At 39.7% G+C, this 17,046-nt stretch overlaps 1 protein-coding gene across 1 annotated transcript in view; it reads left to right on the top strand.

Moving 5' to 3' along the window:
• MGAM2 (maltase-glucoamylase 2 (putative)) overlaps positions 1-17,046 on the top strand; it is a 74,229-nt gene that overhangs the window by 30,700 nt on the left and 26,483 nt on the right. Inside the window, 13 exon segments of the mRNA XM_015572659.1 lie at positions 880-936; positions 1,426-1,550; positions 2,440-2,528; positions 3,321-3,370; positions 5,998-6,150; positions 7,640-7,795; positions 8,972-9,238; positions 10,567-10,721; positions 11,946-12,114; positions 12,615-12,711; positions 13,184-13,296; positions 13,966-14,091; positions 15,939-16,067. Of these exon segments, the coding sequence (XP_015428145.1) occupies positions 880-936; positions 1,426-1,550; positions 2,440-2,528; positions 3,321-3,370; positions 5,998-6,150; positions 7,640-7,795; positions 8,972-9,238; positions 10,567-10,721; positions 11,946-12,114; positions 12,615-12,711; positions 13,184-13,296; positions 13,966-14,091; positions 15,939-16,067 (1,686 nt within the window).

Genomic DNA, 17,046 nt, shown 5'->3' with positions numbered 1-17,046 from the left:
ATCTAAGCAGTGGGATGGTATATCAACAGTAGTCCTCATGGCTCTATAGCTGAATAAGCTGGAGGCTGAATATCTTTGGCTGCATTTAAATATAAATATGAATAAAATGAGAGCTTGTGAACATTTGGAAATTAGAAAAATAGTAATTCTTGGTCCCACTGCCTCACCAAGCAAAACAATTTCCATTTTGTAAGCTTACAACAAAGCCTGTGTCCTAATGGACATTGACAGGGACTTTAAATGCCTGGGGCTGGCCATCTGTCTGTGTTTCCGTTTGACCGGAGAGGATGTGCTCTTGGGGTTAGGAAGAGAGAAGAGGTGGGGAGAGGAGTAGGGAGGGAGAGAGGAAGGCTGGTCAAGGGGCGGTTGTTACTGTAGAGTCCACATATGAAGTGTGATTTGGGGCAGCAGTGATTGGGGAAGTACAGGGAAAGAAAGGGGGTATCAGGGTTATGTTGACCAGTTTGTAAACATGGAAGGTCACCAATGTACTCATATAAAAGGCCCTTGGAGTTGGTGTTTTAGCCACACCATCTCATGGCATGTCCTGCTATAGTGATGCTGCTGGAAGGTTCTCCCGGGTGCCTGACTGTTTAAATTTCCCACCTGCCAGATTACACAAGTAACTCAATGAATGAACTTTCTCTGCTTCTCTTAGAAAGTTCAGGAACCTCCAGCAAAACAAACTTAAATTCTGGTACAGATCTTTTTTGGATGAACTGCCCGACCTCTCTGAGTATCTGTATTTTCATTGGTAGAATGGCAGAATCCCAACTATTTCTCAGGATTGTTCGGAGGAGCACATGCAGCCACACGTGGAGGTGTTGTGCAAACTGTAAAAGGATATGCTAATGTCGCTCATTGTTGTTGTTTCCCTAGGGTGTGGACCGGGTGAAAGCATACATACCAGATGCCATCTGGTACGACTATGAGACAGTAAGTGAGGTAGCCCTCTTGGCCCAGAGACCCACCTCTAGCAGAGGAAGTTCTAAGGCAGCAGCATTGTTGGGAGCTTGGGTAGGATGATAGTATGAGGCTTTACATTTAGCTGATTGTGGGTACTTTTCCATGTGGAAGGTCTTTCCCAATATACCATGAAATAATTTGAATAACTGGGGTAGGTTGATGGGAATGTTCATTATGTCAACCTGGCTACTATGCGGCTGTCAGGATTTAGGCTGTGATAACCTAGAGAGTTAAAGCCTGCTTGTGGAATCATAGCATGGTGTAATACAATGAAATAAGATGGGTTGGAGTCTCAGCTTTGCTATCTACTTACTACCTTTATGCCTTGGACAAGTCACCTTCCCTTTTGGGAGGTCTCAGTTTTTCTCTTATTTAAAATGAGACAGTAAAAGTAGAAGATCTCCATGATTCCTTCTAGCCTAAACAGCCTATTATCTGATTTGTTTTCTTTTGTTGTAGGGAACAGCCATCCAATGGAGGAAACAATTGGTGGAGATGCAACTGCCCCCTGATAGGATAGGACTTCACCTTCGAGGGGGCTACATATTTCCCATCCAGCAGCCAAACACAACCACAGAGGCCAGGTAAGCTGTAAACTCCTCACTTTTCTAAGGTGTAACTGCTCTCATGCTCCAAGGGGCAGAGCATTAGGGAAAGGTTAATAGAGGGACTAAAAGTGGATATACTCAAGGAAGACATCTTTAATCAGTGATCTTCCTCCCTTCCTTTCAAGGTTGGCCCCAAATTGGCATCTTAGTCTTCATTTAGGGGGTAAAAGTAGCCTCTGTTCCTTTGCATTTCCACAATCTTTTACTTCTGGATTGAATCAGATTATAAGAATTGTCAATGATCTCATTGACTCATGATTGAATAAGATAACGAAGTAAGGGACTAGTTGTTATTGTTTTCTTTATGGTCAAAAATTTTCCTCAAGGAGGTTCACTTAGGCATAAGAGAATGCAAGTCAAATAGGAGATCAAAGACAAAATAACTTCAAGGTCAAGAGCCAGAAATTTTGGGTTCAAGTCCCAATTCTACGTCATACCAGATGTATTGTTATGGTAACTTATTCTTTGTATTTCTGCTTATCATTTGTAAACCAGGGATGATGATAGTTTGGTTTTTTAGAGTTATTGTAAGCTTTGAATGAAATAATATAAAAATTTAATGTACATAAAACACTTAGGTGAATTCCTGGCACATGATAAGCAGCGATTAGTGCTAATTGTTAATGTTATCACAAACCCAGTTTTTACCAGGAGCTGTCTCCTTTGACTATTCTTCTCATGCTCATTCACTACTAACCTCTGTTGTCTACCCACACCCAGCTTCCGTGTTTCCATTCAAGGTCATGATCTACTCACTTTCTAGGATAAACTCTGAAATTATCTGTCTGTGAAGCATGAAGGGGGCTTATTTAACACAGTTCTATCTCTTCTTCATTCTCTGAAACTGAGACTTGCTCTTTTGTAGTCGGAAGAACTCCCTGGGACTCATTATTGCCTTGGACTACAAGAGAGAAGCAAAGGGAGAGCTGTACTGGGATGATGGTATATCTGCAGGTAGACCTCCTTATGGCACCACCACTGCAGTGCTCAGTGAGATTAGTCATTGCAAGCTGCCCAATACAGTGCTCACTCTGTTATCATTGATGCTTATTTCTATAGCTTAAAAATCAACTTATTCTGAGATTTGGTTGGCCAAGCACAATGCAATTAAAATAGACTTCAGATGAGCAAGTTGTATGTTACTGACTATACCAAAGCAACAGACATTATTGGATTTAGTTTAATTATTCTTTCCTCTGGGTATCATTATTAATACCAAATTATACTTTTTGCTCATAGATTTGCAAAATACTTCTTTGGTTACTATTGAAGGGAGTATCTTATCTGTGTAGTGTGTTTTTTCCACTGTAGGATTTTCATATAAGTACCTCACACAAGCTTATGATCTGTGATGATATAAAAATCCTTCCCTGCACAGAATTAGCATTTGTTACTATTTATTGGCTATTTATGATTGCATTGCATGGAGGGGACATAAAGATGAATAAGACATTGACATTGCACTTGAGGAACTCCCGGTGCAGCAGGATAGATACATTGTATATGTGGGTACTTTTAATGCAAGTCAAAATGTTGTAAATGCCAGCAAAACAGTATCTCATAGAGGCCATGGGAGTTCGGAGGATGAAGCAGTTACTGTGGGTTGAAGTGGCCAGGAAACCTTTGTGGAGATTTGACAAAAATGGGTAAAACGTGGCTAAGCAGAATCAGATGGCAAAGGTATTCCCACTGAGAGAAACGCCTTTACTTTCTATGTGATGAGGACCCTCTGTCCTTCTCTTTCAGATGCTGTAACGGAAAAGAATTATACTCTGTATGAGTTTTCTGTCACCTCAGTAAGTACTGTTTCTGAGGAACATACAGTATATGTTCTTTGCTGTGACTGCTTTGATTTGCTATAGAAGAGTAGTTGTGTGGAATAGGGACAGTGCTTGACTCCAATGGTCTCAGAAAGGATATATAAGGTGTAAGAATTCGGCATTAGTTCAGTGAAGAACTAGTTTGCGTGTGTGTGTGTGTGTGTGTGTGTGTGTGTGTTTCTGGAAAAAATGCATTGCCTCTGAGTTTTATACGATGAGTCCTGGCTTCCAAGATATGCCTTATTTGGGGGTGGGGGTGGGTTGTACAAGTGTGTGTGGTATGTGGGCTATGGGTGGGAGGTGGTGAGTGGTGCACTGCAATTTTGAAGTTCCTCCATAATGACCTTGCTTCCCAACCTCTAAACTTGGCCTTGGACACAGGTATGAATTGGTGCTTTTGAGAGATTGGGAGACACAGAATAGCACTCCCACATTGTCTCTATTTCCCAAAGGGTCTGAGAGGAAGAAAGGAGTTAGGCTAGCAGTGGATGGGAGAAATCTAATCTGGTTTTCTTAGATGGCTGATTATGCATGGGCAGAGATTTCTTTTATGGGAATCTCTCTCCCTTATTTCCTTCCTTTTATGTTTCTACTGTTGCTGTTTTTTTCAATTATACTTTTCATTTTGAGATAATTATAGTACCCCATGTAGTTGTAAGAAATAATAGAGATCTGTTTTACTCTTTACGCAGTTTCCCCTAATGGGAGCATCTTATAAAATAGTACAATTTTACAATAAGGATATTGATATTGATGCTGTCAAGACACAGAACATTTCCATCACTACAGGATCCTGCCTATGGTCCTTTTATAGCTACACCTACTTGCCTCCTCCCCTCCCCCTTTGTTAGCCCCTGGCAACCACTATTCTGTCCACCATTTGAATAATTTTGTCCATTCAAGAATGTTATGTAAATGGAATCATACAGCAGGTAGCATTGGAGACTGTTTTTTTCCCACTCAGCATAATTCCCTCAAAATTCATTCAAGTTGTGGTGTATCCATAGTCCCTTTCATTGCTGAGTAGTATTCCAAGATACCCAGCTTTTATTTAACCATTCACTTAGTATAGAGCATCTGGGCTATCTCCATCAGGCGCAGTTACAAATGAATAAAGCTGCTATGCACATTATGGACAGCTTGTGAACACAGGTTCTTGTTTCTCTGAGATAAATGCCTAAGAGTACAATTGCTTGGTTCTACAATAAGTGCATGTTTAGTTTTATAAGAAACTGCCAAACTGTTTTTCAAAGTGGTTGAACCATTTTAGATTTCTAGCAGCAGTGTATACATCACCCAGTTTCTACGCATCATAACAAGCATTTGATGTTATGATTTCATTCTGATGAGAGGGTAGTGATATCTCATTGTGGTTTTGATTGGTATTTCTCTGATGTCTAAAGATGTTGACTTTTTTTGTGCCTGTTTGTATATTCCCTTAGGTGAAATGTCTACCTATTTATTTTGCCCATTTTCTAATTAGATTATTTGCCTTATTTTTCTATTCAGTTTTGAGTGTTTTTTAAAAAATATATTCTAGAAACCAGTCCTTTGTTTGATTTATGGTTTGTAAATATTTTCTTTCAGTCTGTAGATACCTCTTTTCATCCTCAAAGTCTTTCACAGAGCAAACATTTTTTATTTTGATGGGCCTAATTTATCTTTTTGTTCTTTTGTGGATCATGCTTTTTGGTGTCTAATATAAGAACCCTTCCTAGTCCTAGATATTGAATATTATCTCCTAAACTTTTTTTATATATAAATTATATATATATATATAATTTTTATATTAGATGTGACATTTAGGTTGAGGTTCAACTTTTTGCCTATGTACATCCAGTTGTCCCAGCACCATCTGTTGAAAGGCTATTCTTTCTCCACTGTGTTGCTTTTGCACCTTTGCAGAAATCAGTGGGGCATATTTGTGGGATGCCTAGTCTTTCTAAACATCAAAGTGTTCCTTTTTTCCCCTTAGTCTTCAGTTCCACTTTCTTTGTCATAGCTCAACTGTGTCACTTTTGAACTGTGGTTCCCTGAATAAGATATCTAATTTCTCTGGGCTTCACTCTCTTCCTCTGAAAAAGTTGAGATAATTAGAGCTTCAACCTCATAGTTTGCTGTGAGACTTCAATGAGATAATACATGTAAAATGCTTATTACAGTGCCTGACACATAGTAAGCATTTATGCAATTAACCTCTCATCAGTATTATAATTGGAATACAAAAAAAAAAATTATGTGGGCACCATTTTGTGTGTATCCTTTGTGTGTTAAAGTTTCTCTTGTGGGCTTCTGTCTTTTTGTTTTCTTTGTTGGTACCCATCACATCTGCTTGAAAATTCCATGATGTCAGGAACATATTTTCTGAATAATGGAATCAATAAATAACCAGAGAACCAAAGCAAGCATAAAATATTACACTAAGACTTAAGACTGTTAAATGTCTGGGTTAACATATTTCCTGGGGAAGATCATCAGACACTTTCTAGAACCTCAGAGATAAAGGATATAATTTAGATCATAGAAAGAAAGATGTTGAGTGGCATTGGGCACAGTTAGAATGTGATATACTTGGTCTCTAAACTGACTTTTTTTTTTTCCAGAACCATCTACAAGCAAAGATTACAAATAATTATATGGATTCCGACAACCTCACATTTACAGATATCACAATCTTGGGAATGGACAAAGAACCTACTAATTTTGTCCTTAATGATATTGACATTTTAAACGTTAGCTACAATGCATCAACGAAGGTGGGCAATTGTTCCATCCTGCCATCCTGCAGGGCCTTTGCTGGAAGCTGACAGCCCTGAGATTCTGACAACCAGCTCTCTCTCGCTCTATTGAGTTTGGAGGGGCACAGAGACACTGGCATGCTGGGAAATCGACCACACCCTAGGGAGGATACAGACGGATAAACATGCTTGCTAAACATGAACCCCTGAACTTTGAAAAAGGCAGTTCTTTCAGTGGGACCTGGAAGAAGGCAGTTCTCTGGGCAAATTTAAAACTAGACATTCTGATCCCACATGTGATGCAGTTCCATACATTATTATTCAAACTATATTATTTGATACATTGGCCTTGTTCTAGAAGGTATTTACACATTCACCCTCTCATTGAGTTAAAGACCCCTTTTGAGACACAGCTGATACTTTCCTTAGTGTTTTAAGCAATTTTTATATCATTATAGAAAATGAGAGTTGAATAAAACAGCAGGGGTAATCAGTTTTATCCTTATTTTTAAAAATATATTTTTATTGATTTCAGAGAGGAAAGGAGAAAGAAAGATAAAAACATTGAATTGGCTGCCTCCTCCATGCCCCACATTGGGGATTGGGCACCAGGAATTGAACCATGACCTCCTGGTTCATAGGTTCAACTATTGAACCAAGCCGTCTGGGTGGTTTTGTCCTTTTTGAATGAGTCCCTTACATGATAATCTCAGACAAAAGATCCCAATTATTAGTTGAGTATTTCAAGTGCTGGGGAATTCCCTATTTTGTAGGGAGGCCTCCTTCCATTTAGGCAACACATATACCCAAAGATAGGAGCTTGGGTTCTAGAGTTAGGCTGAATGGGATTCCAATCCTAGCTCTACCAGCCCTTAGCTATGAGATCTTGGGCAAAGCATTTAACCTCTATGAACATCAGTTTTCTGTTCTGTGAAATGGAGAGAACCATATTTTTTGCAGCATAAGATTGCTTTATAGCATTAATAGAGGGAATGCATATAAAGTAGTATCACAGTGCCTGGTACACATACATACTCAATAAAACTTAGCAATTGTTATAATTGTCACCATTATTAAAATGTATAGGCATCACTCCCAGAAGGCAATTGCCCAACAATGACAGCACTCCCAGTGATTAGTACTCCTTAACATGATGGAAGCCTTTCCCATTCAGTATACTATAATGATTTGAGGTGAGAAGCATCGGGAATGAGCCAAGTGCATTTTCCTGGCAAGGAGGTCAAAAGTCCCAGAGGAGGAACAATAATATTCCAACTATCCCCCAACAAAGTGGTATTGGATGAAGGCTATCTTAAGGTAAAATGACATTAGATGAAGGATGTCACATGGCAGGGTTGTATTGGACGAAGGCCATCCCAAGGCAAAGTGGGATTGGATAAAAGGCTAGCTCCCCCATGCTTTACTTCCCAACCATCAGGGAAGGACATTATCCAGGTGTCTCTATTTCTCCTCATTTGTCACTGTGGCCTTCTTTCTCGTTCCTCAGGTGGTGAAAATCACTGATCTCGAGGGACTGGTACTGGGACAAGAATTCTCCATGAGGTGGACTCTTTTGGTCAGTAACCAAGAGAAGTTCAACTGCTACCCTGAGGAGCCCACTCCCTCTGAGGAGAAGTGCAAGCAGCGGGGGTGCCTTTGGGAGGTAAGGATGAGGAGCAGATTACCACAGTGAGCAGGAAGTTGTAAAAACTGGCCCAGGAGTGATTAGGCACCAAGAAACATTTTCCAAACACTGTTGGGTTGAATGGGAATCATTCTTCAGAAAGAAAACAATACTGTGCCAACAGATGCACCATTTTGTCAACGCTGAGTGGCAGGCAATCAGTGTTTTCCTCAGATATCCTGAATGAGAAGAAACTCATTGCTGCCCTGGCTCCCTCTTTTCTCTAATCTCCTTATTTTAAACCCACTTTTATTTTTAACATAGCAACAATACATTGTGCATTGAGTATTTTAAGTGATTTTTTTTCATCAATTAGAGTTCAGGCAGGAAGGTAAGGTATGAGTCTTACCCTCCATTTGAAAAACAGAGAGAATGAAAGCCAGAGAAAGAGAAAATAAACGATTTCCTAATGTCACAATGGGGGCAACTATCCCATGGCAAAGTGGTATAGTTTGGGGGCATTGGGAGCAGAACCCTGCCTTAGGATTCCAGTCTCCAGATAAGCTACCTGCTGACCCTTCACTACTCACCTGTTACAAACATAAAGATGTCCCCCCAAAATGTATGCACACTTCTTTGAATAATTATTCATTCCAATGGGTTAAATCTGAAAAGAAAGAAACATTGGAATGAATAATTATTCAAAGTGTGTATGTATTTTTTGGGACACCTTATATTATTTCACTGTTTTGAGAGCAGTAGTTCAAAATCAAGGTGTTCGCAGGTTTGGTTCCTTTCGAGGGCTGTGAGGGACAATTGGTCCCATGTCTCTCTCCTAACTTCTGGCGGTTTCCTGGCAATCATTGGTGTTCCTTGGTTTGTAAAAATGTCACCTCAATTTTTGCCTTCCTCTTTACATGGTGTTCTTTCTCCGGGCACATATATATCTCTGTGTCCAAATTTCCCTATTTAATAAGGACACCAGTTAATATTGGATTAGACCCACCCTAATGATCTCATTTAACTAGGTCATCTGCAAAGATCCTATATCCAAATAAGGTGCCAGGTGTTAGGACTTAACATCTTTTTGGGGGAACATAATTGAACACATAATAATGGGCATAGTGTCAGAGACTTAGTCTGTGTTAACCAACATTTTTTAGAAATCAGAGTGTGGTGTTGGAGGCTGACTGAGAATTCATCCTCTCATTGCAGAACACAGATGTTCCTGGTGTGCCCACCTGTTTCTATGACACCATCCCTAAGTATGCTCCCAGTAATATTCAGTACTCGCCCACTGGCATCACCACAGACCTTACCCACCTGACAGCCCCTGAGTCAGCTCGAGCAGCAGCACCATCACTACGGAGCACACGACGTACACCTGCAGCAGCAGCCACCACCTCTCACCCTCTCTCTGCAGAGATCAGCTCCCTTAGGATCAGCGTGATCTACCACACAGAAAGCATGCTGCAGTTCAAGGTAATGCCCCTGTTGCAGATTCCGGTCGTCAGCACAGAGTTCTTGTGGTCTGGAAATTACCAAAACATATTTTAGTCCAAATCCCTCATTTTAGAGTTGAGGATGCTGAAGCCCAGAAAGGTAAAGGCCGGAAAGTCAGGAGATAGTAGAGTTGGGTGTGGCCTTAGATCCACCGGGGTTGTCCATGTCCCATAGTGAAGGGTTCTGTCAGTCAGAAAGATCCTCAAAGGATTACTGAGACACATTAGCCCTGAGAACAATGTGTCTGCTTTTTGGTAAACTCATATGGGTGGCATTGACTCATTTCCAACATTACAATTATTTCTCTAGCAGTTGATACTTCAACTTAATATGCATCAGAATCACTTGTAGCTCTTGTTAAAAGACATTGCTGGGGCTCCTGCCCAGGGTTTCCAAGAATTTGCATTTCTAATGAATTCCCAAGTGATGCTCCTGCTGCAAATTAAGAGGCCACACTTTGAGAACCACCTCTCTGCTAAAAAAGAAATATGATGTGAGCCACATACGTTTTCTGATAACCATATTTTAAAAAATGTATTGAAAAAATTAGGTGAAATGGATTTTAATAGCATTTTATTTTACCAAGTTGCTCAAATGTTATCAGTTCATCATGTAATCAAAATACAATTACGTATTGAGATACTTTAGATTATGGTCAGATTAAATCTTCAAATTCTGGTGTGTATTTTGCATTTGTAGTGAGTTTCAGCTAAGACTAAGACATTTCAAGGCTTAATGGCCACACATGGCTAGTGAGTACCACCTTGGACAGTTCACTCTAGACATTGCTTTTCACATTTCACTGTTGGGTGAATCACCCCAGGGACCTTCTGAAAATGAAGATTCTGATTCAGAAAGTCTGGGGTAGGGCCCCAAATTCTGGAGAAAAAACTGAGCAGCAACTGGAAGCTCAACTAGTAAGAAGATCTCATAGTTCATATGAAAACTCAGTTCTCTAATTTCTAACATATGTACACATGCTAACACATAGTCTTATACAATTATGTGTACATACTGTTCACATACCGCACTCATAAACACACATGCACACGTTCTGTCTATGAGATTCTACACCCTTAAATTACAAATTCCTTAGAGGTAGTGCCCTCCCTGGCTTTGATGGGTATTGTTGAGGGTGGGTTTTTTTTTTCCAGTTCAGGATGTGTTGGGCATAGTGGATGGGTAGGCCTCACATCTATTTGCTTTGGGATATTTGATGCTTCCTGATGGGAACTGAATTTTGAGCTGGTATGAGAGGTTTTAGGTTTGAGATTCCATCAGAAAGTCTCCTTCTTTCTCACTGTCAGATCTATGATCCCACTAATAAAAGGTACGAGGTCCCAGTGCCTCTGAACATCCCTTCCTCTCCTGTTGGCTCACCTGAAAACCGTCTGTATGATGTCAGGATTCAAAACAATCCTTTCGGGATCCAGATTCAACGAAAGAACTCCAGCACTGTGATGTAAGCACCACTTATTTGATTCTAATTAGAGTGGTTCTAGATCTAATTGCAGTGGTTCTAATGAATGCAAGTGAAATATTAACCTTCAACACTCTACGTGTATGTTTGTTTTTTAAACAAAGAGGATATCTATCCCCCCCACACACACACTTCAATGGGGATTTCATTTCTTATTAGTCATTAGCTCAACAAGAACAATTAAGCAATCAAAGACTTAAAAATACTAAGTGTTGCTTGATTTCAGAAAAAGAAAAATACATATTTTACTCATTGTTCTGGTTAAATAGAACAGAAAACTCTATATGCCTCATTAAGAAATAATAACAGAAGAGCCAGGAGAGAGGGGTAAGGGGTAGTAAGGAGAGAGAAATGGTGTCTTGCAGTCTTTGCTGCTATTGACACTATAGACTTAAAGCCTTTTCACAATGTTAAGCATGAAAGGAATTGCCACCTCTCATCCCTGACCTGCTGCTGAATGGCATGATCCTCAGGTCTGGATTTGCCTGGGGCTGAAGCCCCTCATCCTATTAGAAACTGTCACCTGTACGTGCACATGCGGACAGCCTTCGGCTCTCTTTGACTATGGTCTGACTTTCTTTCTTTTTTTTAAAATATATATTTTATTGATTTTTTACAGAGAGGAAGGGAGAGAGATAGAGAGTTAGAAACATCGATCAGCTGCCTCCTGCACATCCCCCATTGGGGAAGTGCCCGCAACCCAGGTACATGCCCTTGACCGGAATCGAACCCGGGACCTTTCAGTCCTCAGGCCGACGCTCTATCCACTGAGCCAAACCGGTTCCGGCTGGTCTGACTTTCTGTCTGTTGGCTTCTTTGGTAAGAAGTTCTTTGGCCAATCCAGAAAAGTCATTCTGAGTTTCACACTTTTCTATTGGAAAACTTGCTCAGACCTTATTCATTGATTCAGGCTGATGTACCAGGCAATGAGATCTAGAAATAAAGAGATGAGTGACACTCTTAAGGGCCAATTAATCAGAAAAGGAGTTGCTAGTCTTGCAATCCACAGAATAAAAACGCAAACACAGAGCTGTGGTAGCGAGTCATGGACATTCTTATGACCTGGGTCATCTCACAGTAACTGAACCTGGATCCAGGTGTGCAGCCATTCAGGAGGCTTCTGAATCAGCTAGACATCTGAACTGTATCCTCTGTTTGCTCCGGCCTGTGATCAGCTTTGCTCAAAGGTATGCCTCTGTGTTGCAGTTGGGATTCTCAGCTCCCAGGCTTCACCTTCAATGACATGTTCCTTTCCATTTCTACTCGCCTCCCCTCTGAGAACATCTATGGCTTCGGAGAAACTGAGCACACAACTTTTAGAAGAAACATTAGCTGGAACACATGGGGAATATTTTCTCGAGATGAGCCACCAGGGGTAAGTACAGAAGAATAAGATTATCCATCAGTTGCTCTCTGTGTAAAATTATTTTAATCCACATATGTACCCTATTCATGAACTTCAGCTTATATTGATAAAGTCTGCTCTCAAATGAAATAGGCCACATGTTATGTAATGTCCTTCTGTCCCTAAATGTCTTTTAATCTTTTAGAAAATAAATATAGGGTGGGTAAAAGTAGGTTTATAGGTGGGTTATATGTAAGATAATAAAATAATTAACAAATAATAACACAAGTGTAAACTGTGCTGTGTTTACATTCTCACAACTGTAAATCTACTTTTGCCCCACTCGTGTGTGTGTGTGTGTGTGTGTGTATGTGGTGGAAGGAAGGGTCAAACAATTTTTCATAAAGGACATGACATTGTGCTAAATCTTCAGTGTTGACTAGGAGTTGGCTGTTTGGGTTATGAGGAGGACAGAATTTCTTGGATTTTCTCTTTTTGTTACTCATCTACTCCCCCCGTGACTCTCCCAGTACAAGAAGAATTCCTATGGTGTCCACCCCTACTACATGGGACTGGAGGAGGATGGCAATGCCCATGGAGTGCTTCTGCTAAACAGTAATGCCATGGGTAAGATAAAGACAGTTTTCCTGCAGCCACTTTATCAGAATCTGGAATATTAATAGAAATAAGAAAGTTCAATGGCCAGGGAAATGGGGCACATAACCCGACCTTTTATTTATTCATTTATCCATGATTTATTAAAATCTCTAGGCCAGGTATTGGGAGTAAAATTTTGACTAAACATGGTCCCTACTTTGGTATGACCTTGTTTGACTTTGCCATTTTAATTCCCTTTCGCAGAACATTATAAAAGGTTAAGATTGAAATTGTGTTTGGGGTACCTGAAAATCCATCTCTGATTCCACAGTATGAAAGAAGACTTTCCAGAGGAGGTGGGCACTAAAAGAAGAGAGTGAAAATAGCAAATATTAGGGCAGAGTCCCTGTCTGGGTAATTTATAGTTCTCAAGATGCTCCTCATGTTTGTCTATATGTGTGTGTGTGTGTGTGTGTGTGTGTGTGTTTGTTTTTTTTAACAGATGTGACATTGCAGCCTACTCCTGCCCTGACATATCGCACCACAGGAGGGATTTTGGACTTTTATGTAGTTTTGGGGCCAACTCCCGAGCTTGTAACCCAGCAATACACTGAGGTCAGAATTCATTGTATTCATTAATTAACCATCCAAGGCTTATTGGATATTGCACATTCTTAGCACTGAGAAAGGCCAATTTTACTTTTTACTAGAGGCCTAGTGCATGAAATTTGTGCACTGGTAGGGTCTGTAGCAGCTGCTGGCTGCCAGCTGGGTACTCCTCTTCTCTCCCCCCTCCATTCCCGGCTGCCTGCTGCTGCCACCACCGATGATGGCTGGGGCCTCAATCCCTTCCCCTTGCTAGCCCCACCCCTGGTTGAACTCCCAGACAACTCCTGGTCGAGGGGACAATTTGCATACTACGTTTTTATTATATAGGATGGTCCTTGAGTATTCCTACTACATTATCACTATTTTTTATGAGAGTAGGGTTTTAGTGTTAAAGGATATTGATATCCCATATGTCTCTTAATTATTTGCTATAAAACCTTTCTAAGAATCTCTAATCAGTAATAACCACTGAATTTTCAGGTTTCTTAGAGTGGAAGCTCTAGGATATAGAGAGACTTTCTATCATTCTGCATCTCCATGATTGTTCCACATTTATGAGACCTCTTAGATCAGACAGGCAGTAAGTAGAAGTGCTGAAGTTGTTTCAAGCATAAGCTAACTATCTTTTTTTTACCCTAAGAATCTACTTGGATCCGTTTTTCTTTTTTATTCTAGTTGATTGGTCGGCCAGCAATGGTTTCATACTGGGCCTTGGGATTCCAGCTGAGTCGCTATGGATACCAGAATGATACTGAAATCTCCAATTTGTATGATGAAATGGTGGAAGCCAATATTCCCTATGTATGAAACCTTCACCCTACCTGTGGTTTAATTAGTTATGGGGGCTTATGGCTAATTATAAATTGAAAACATCTTCATAGACATTACTGATGACTACTTCAGTACAAAGAAAATAGAGCTATGGAGCTAATCTTATGTGGAAACATTGCTTTTTAAATTTAAGTCACAGTACCCTTTTTAAATCAAGAGTTCAAAATTGAGGGCATACATTCATCAGAAGTTAGTAGAGGATATTGTTACTTATTACCTCTTGCCAGAAATATCCTAGAATAACCATGATTAGTCATAAGCCATGACTTTGGAGACTTCTAAGAGAGAATCATATCAAGATTATGACAATTTTAGGAGACTATACTGTGATTATTTTTGGAGAGGGTAGATGTAAAGTGACAATATGAAAAAAAGGAGATAAATTCAAGCCTTCACTTTGACTTAAATACAAATACTCATATATGCATTTCCCACAATGAAACATAGACCCTAGAAGTGCAGTCAATTACTATCATCAAACAGAATTCCACACATAGCATGCTCATTATCTCTTATAATTGTCAAATTCTCATCACATATTTTCTTTCTCTGCTTTTAACTCACCTCCTGAGATGTGGAGGACAATTAATTATTAGAAGATGAGAATAAATTATTGCAATGTCCTCATCAAAGATAATTTGAAACATTCACCCAGACTTATTTTTTCTTTTCAAATACTATTATGCTAGATATTCCTAAATATAAATTAGAAAAGATAGGAAAATGAAGAGATGAAAAAATTCCATAGATTTATCTTGCCAATGCAACCAATGTTAATAATATGTTGGTTCATTCTTTTCTAAGTTTTGTCTTATGCACAAGTCACTGCTCCCTCAAACAAGTTTTACCTAGAGCAGTGGTTCTCAACCTTCCTAATGCCACAACCCTTTAATACCGTTCCTCATGTTGTGGTGACCCCCCAACCATAAAATTATTTTCGTTGCTACTTCATAACTATAATTTTGCTACTGTTATGAATCATAATGTAAATATCTGATATGCAGAATATATTTTCATTGTTACAAATTGAACATAATTAAAGCATAGTGATTAATCACAAAAACAATATGTAATTATATATGTGTTTTCCAAAGGGTGGAGACCCACAGGTTGAGAACCACTGACCTAGAGTCTTAAGACAATACAGGTGATTACCACCTTTAAGCTAAAGAGAAACATCTCTTGTTTCAACTGAATATTAACCACATAGCCATCATTCAACAATCTTGAATTGGGTACATTTCATGTGCAGAAACATAGGTTGGTTGGCATTGTATTGAGAAAAGAGAAGGAAAGATTTTCATCTCAAAGTCCATCTAGACAATTGGAGATGGTGGAAATAGTATATACATTTTAGAATGCTATAAAATAATGTAGTTCTTAAATGTGAATAAATTTAATCAGGTTTACTGGAGGGAAAAAGGAAAACAGGTATACAATCTTGTTTCTCAGGGGAGTCTGCTTTTTACCCTTGAACATTTAACTAGCACTTTTCTTTTGATAGGCTTACCAATGTTTGAGATTTGAAGAGTGGAAAAGACATGAACTGAGGGAAGGAAAGGGGAGAGAATTTCAATGTGTGTGTGTGTGGGAGAGGCAGAAGCAGAAGGAATGGGAATAGGTGATCTGTATGCAAGAATCAGATAGCAAATTTAATCAGCAGAATTGACAAGTGGGTCTAGTGGAGTAATGAGGTAAATTTGGAGGGACCTGGACTGGGGTCTACAAGCAGCAGACCTGGAATCTGGCAGAGCAGTGTGTATGCCCTGAGGTTATTGTTGCAGGACCCCCCAAAACCTTGCTTGCCCTTCCTCTAGGATGTTCAGCATGTAGACATCGATTACATGGACCGGAAGCTGGACTTTACCCTCAGCACGAGCTTTCAAAACCTTAGTCTGCTGATGGAGCGAATGAAGAAAAATGGCACAAGATTTGTCCTTGTTCTGGTAGGTACTTGCAAATATTAAATCTCATTTTTTGTGTTCATGTTTTAAAAATAGCACCATTGAAGGAAATGAGATGAAGAGTATAGGACAATTCCCTGTACATTTTTGCCACTTCTTGTGGATCTATAATTACTTTTTTAAGTTTGAAAAAGCAAATGAAGGAGGAAAAAACAATAACAAGGTTTTTTAAAAGATGATGCTTTACAATCTTTATTTTTAATGACTGAGTATAATTTATTGTTACTGTTCTCTTGACAGAATTAGAAGAACTGTGGGCTAAAACACTGAATATAGCAACAATAAAAAAAAGTCTCTCTATTTCAGGCTGTGCCTTAGAATATCTGTATTTTAGTCTTGTCTTTACTGTGGGGTTTTCAAAAACCTGTTTTGTCATTGCCCAGCAATGGTGAGGCTAAGGGGACTTATTTCTTCCTAATTAAATTCACAAACAACCTAATGAAGGTCCAGAGGACCAATTTATTATTTCACATTGGAAGTTATATCTTGATTAAATACAGAAGTAGTTACCTACAAATGGTCCTCTCTTATAGCTTCTAAAAATTAGAGCATTCTTTGCTGACTTTTGTTTGTTGGTTCATTCATTCATTCAAGTATTTGTTAAGCCTTGGGTCTTTGAAAATTACCATTATAAAAGGTGTGTGTGTGTGTGTGTGTGTGCTTGCAATCTAAATTCATTAAGAAGACAATGTCCTTACAGAGATTATATAATACTAGAGGCCCGGTGCACAAAAATTTGTGTACTCGGGGAGAGGGAGTCCCTCAGCCTGGCCTGTGCCCTCTCACAGTCTGGGACCCCTCGGGGGATGACCACTTGCTGGCTTAGGCCTGCTCCCTGGGGTATTGGGCCCAAGATGGCAATCAGACATTCCTCTGGCAGCCCGGCAGCCCTCGGGGGATGTCCACTTGCCAGCAGGGAGCAGGCCTAAACTGCAGTCGGACATCCTTAGCGCTGCTGAGG

The sequence above is a fragment of the Myotis davidii genome, unplaced genomic scaffold (assembly GCF_000327345.1).
Source record: "Myotis davidii unplaced genomic scaffold, ASM32734v1 scaffold329, whole genome shotgun sequence".
In the NCBI taxonomy this organism is placed as follows: Eukaryota; Metazoa; Chordata; class Mammalia; order Chiroptera; family Vespertilionidae; genus Myotis; species Myotis davidii.
The sequence above is the reverse complement of the archived record's forward strand: the minus strand, read 5'-3'. Positions and strand labels throughout refer to the sequence as shown.